At 33.3% G+C, this 4,251-nt stretch overlaps 1 protein-coding gene across 1 annotated transcript; it reads right to left on the bottom strand.

Annotated features, from left to right (window-relative positions):
• Positions 1–2,332: 2,332 nt before the first annotated feature.
• LOC134252766 (probable ATP-dependent RNA helicase CG8611) lies at positions 2,333–3,920 on the bottom strand (the record flags this gene model as incomplete). The annotated part of the gene is made up of 4 exons (XM_062735281.1): positions 3,766–3,920; positions 2,722–3,041; positions 2,554–2,629; positions 2,333–2,447 (listed from the first exon to the last, which is right to left on the bottom strand). Coding segments are annotated over exons 1-4 (598 nt in total), but the record flags the coding sequence as incomplete, so codon positions are not given.
• Positions 3,921–4,251: the final 331 nt, after the last annotated feature.

Below are 4,251 nucleotides of genomic sequence, written 5' to 3'. Positions count from 1 at the left end.
TCCTGTTCAAAAGTTAATTGCCAAGGTTAATTTTTTTGTTTAAGTGGTTCAAACTCTAGGGTCAAGTTCAAACATATTTATACCTGTTGACAGTTCACAATGAATACAATATGTCATGATAAGTATGAAGCCCTAGCACCTACTGATCAAAATTTAGGCAGAGTTTAAAGTTTGGTATTTTTCTTGTAAAAATGTGTATCCCATGTCAAGCGATCAGAGGTAAAAATTAATGGTACCCAAATAAAAGGTCTTATTAAATTGTCACAAGAAATAAACCTATAAAATGTGGAAGCTATTTGTATAGCCCATCCCACTTAAAACTTATGGGCAAGCTAACTAGGATTTAATTTCTGCAGACTTATAGACAGACATACTAAACACAAGAAACAAAATATGTATAATAATTAGTCAAATGGAAAAAAATATACTATTTAACTGGAATAACAAAATACATTGTTATTTCAGGGACAGGAAGTGGGTAGGAAGATTGGAATCCCCCCATCCCCCCCCCCCATCTGGCATTTGCTTTGTTATTTAAACAAGACTATATACTGTAGCAAGTAAAAAATGACTCTTGACATCCTCTCCCTATAAACTTAGAAAACATTGACCTCACTATCATTGTTTTTTTATTTGTTTATTTGTTTTCATTTTTTTCTCCTGCTTGTCACGAAATTCTGGGCTGGAATTTTTTGACTGAGATGTGAACCCCCCTCCCTACTCCCGATAAAAATTCTGGATCCGCACCAGTATTGGCAGTAACTGAATGTCACATCGACAACGGGAGATAACTTCACAATATGAAATTCGTCTAGTGTGGCATGTGATGATCTTTCACCCTTTTTAAACTTTAACCTAATAGTTTGGGTGTATTTTACCCCCCACTATACTAAAACTTCTACTTACCGACTCCCTGTGTCTCAACTTCATGAAATATAAATCCAATTATAACTCAAAATGAATTAATCCAATGCACACCAGACTGCAGCCATGTGCCATTTTGGCGAACCTTCGTCGATTCCATCACCTTATCAGATGAAGTGGGAATCGGCCGAGGTGTGCCAAATGGTGTTTAATCTATAAATATGATAATGGGTGACGCAACGTGATGTGATGTAGAAATTTACATGTTCACATGTATAGTACAAGAACAAATTTTAAATTAATTCATAACAAACGATATTAAATTTTAACAAACCTTTTCCATCTAGCCTATTCCAAAAAGTATGTGCTGTGTGATTGTGGTGTCGAGGGGGGGGGGGGGGGTTAGTAAATTTAAAAAGGTCCTATTATGAGCAAAACATATATCAAAATCTAATTTCAGACGCGGATCCAGAAATTTTTTCCGGGGGGGGGGGGTCCTCCTCAGTCAAAAAAAAATCCTATCCCAGAAATTGACAATCAAAAAAAAACCTAAAGTAAATCTCACCCAAACGTCAAAAACCTATATCGTGGGGTGGGGTGGGAGTAGTGGTGACTTCTATTGCCGCAAATTAAATGTTTAACTTTTCATACTTATTTTACACATATTCGTGTTTACCAGGGGGGGGGGGATCTGCATTTTCCAAGGGGGGTCCATTGTAACTTTTTCCTTGTTTTAGTATATACATTTTTTAACCTTGTAAATTCCAGGGGAGGGGGTTTGTAACTGACCCCCCCCCCCCCCGACAGATCCGTGCATGAATTTACATCATTAATAAAATTCAGACTGGTATATAATGAATTAAACATGTATAAAATAAATATAAGAGGTTCTGAGTTATTGGTCACAAGGTCTGAGAATTTCATACTCAATTTGATGAATACATGTAAATTATAGAATTATTTTGACTATTTCTTTGGAAAGCCGCCCAATATGTAGGAGCGTGTATTTAGAGGCAAACACCTTAGTGCGGGTATTACTGTCTCATGACAGCATCTAGTTTTTATTTCGTTTCAGCTCCATTTATTAAAGATATAGCTATAAATGCTATACAGTGAAAATTAGTAAATTACTCAATTTTGACGGTGCTCCGTGACCCAATTTTTGCAATACTAAATCTTTGATAATTTTTATAGATATGAAGATATATTCAAATTTTTTTACTATGATTATTTGAATCTGTTGTTAAAATTTGTGTACCAAATTTGGATGTAATATGACGTTAAATAAAAAAGTTAGGGCAAAAGTCTACGAACTTTTTGAATGACCCTCGTATTAGTAGGTACACATAACACTATATGAAATTAAATAATTTTAATTCATGGAATTGACTAGTAGTTAAGAAAAACCTTACATATGTGAAAAAATGAATAATAAACCATAAAAGAAATTAAAGAAGCGTGTCCTGACCTGACCCCGTCTGTGACTTGACAAGGACATCGTGACCACTGAGTACTTGTGGAATGGCTCTCTGCTGCACTGATGTCATCTGTGTTATCTTGAATCTCTCCTCTAAATTTGAAATCTGAAACATATCAGTTAATGTTAACCAATGAATTGAAACTTCCTGCAATATATTTTTATATTAATATCTAAAATGACTCAGGTTATAACAAAACATTTTTTTTTACCATGAAGGGATGTAGTTCTAGATCTTTGAAATTCTTTGAAGAGAAAATCTCCTCTCTTATCTTTGCAACAGCTGACCTAAATAAAATATTAAATGTTCAATTGATTTTTGGCTTCAAAATTAAATTGTATAAATAAACAAAACACAAAATTCATATTAAAAGACTTACTTTTCAACATTTGGAATCTCAGGATTAAACCTGAACAAAGAGGATATGAACACCTTATTTTCATTCCTCTCTTTTTTGTGTGGCACTTCTCTCACATCATTTGGGTGTTTTCTCTTCAAAGATGAGGATACAATCACAGGAACTTTTGAAGTGTCATATTCCTTTTCAGGTTTGTTTTTATTTGGTTTCAATGGAACCTCTTTTTCACTCTCTGTTTCCTGAATTGTCTCTGGTTTATGTGGTTGATCAGGTTTATCTGAATGAAAAGCAGCTAGCTCGGATGTGGCTTTTTGTAATCTTCTTTGTTTTATTCTCGTTCCCTGGGGAAAAAAGAAGATTCATATTAAATTTTAACTCAGCAATCAGATATAATTAATTTTAAAACAAAAATCATTTATGAATATCAGTGTAATAAATTTTGATTTGAAAAGACATATATCACCTGATACTGAAAGAGGGGAGATCTAGAAATTTTTAAAAATGTCAATTTCGCCTTTGCTGTTAATCATGTGTGAAAGGGATCCAATTATATTTCCCCCAGATATACAATATTTGAGTGTGATTAACACTTTGATTCCAAATATGCATTACATTGTTTATCAAAGGCAAACAATAATTAAAATCTCATGAAAAATGAAAGGTCTCGATCTCTCTGAAATTGGGTCATTTTAGCATGACTTTTGGATTTGCAACTGTGTTAATACACCATTAAACTGGTTTCTTTCAAAGCAGAAAGTTGGGCCAAAAATTATCCGTTGATTGAATCTGGTTTGGAAGCCGTTGTATTTCAAAATATAATGCAAAAGTGATGTCATAGGTACAGTAGGACAGGTAGCCCTCTAATCATGAGATTGTATATATGGTTAATTGTACTACAGCTGTATGTATCTTCCTTGCGCTACCAAATGTACACAATATCATTAATATTTTAGAATCAAAACGATTTGAAAGATTGCCTTTGATATGATTTTTGAAAGAGTTGAAACAATATGCATAAGGAAAAAGTAACAGTATCTAAATTTTTTGAAAATTACAAAATATTACCCGTTTCTTGCTATATTTAGTTTTCTGTTTCGTTCGTTTTTCATTTCCAACATAGAAATTGAGCTGTAGTGAGTTATCTTCTGACATTCTCTCCTAGATTTGTAAAATAATAAATATTACCACATGGTCTCAAAATTTTGTGTTTACAAGAATATACCTTTCTTATCTTCAAAATTTGAAGATCGATTCAAAGGGAGCTTACTCTATTCATAGAAATTGTGAAAAAGTGGCGTATACATCCCCATATACCCTTAAAATTAAAAATATTAGATTTAAATTTTTATACCCCTATAATCGTAGATTCATAGAATATAGTTTTTGCCTTGTCCGTCCGTCTGTCTGTTTGTCCACAAAAACATATATGAACCTTGCAAGCTCAAAAGCTATGAGCTATGACTTTCATATTCCGCTAGTGTATTCTTTGTAAAAGGGCCTTTCTTTGGGTACCATTATATTTGACCTCTTGACCTTGTCCTTGGAGTCTGA

Source organism: Saccostrea cucullata, unplaced genomic scaffold (genome assembly GCF_032062105.1).
Source record: "Saccostrea cucullata isolate Sc308-1 unplaced genomic scaffold, CSIRO_AGI_Scuc_v1 ctg13261, whole genome shotgun sequence".
In the NCBI taxonomy this organism is placed as follows: domain Eukaryota; kingdom Metazoa; phylum Mollusca; class Bivalvia; order Ostreida; family Ostreidae; genus Saccostrea; species Saccostrea cuccullata.
This window is presented reverse-complemented; position numbering and strand designations above follow the sequence as displayed.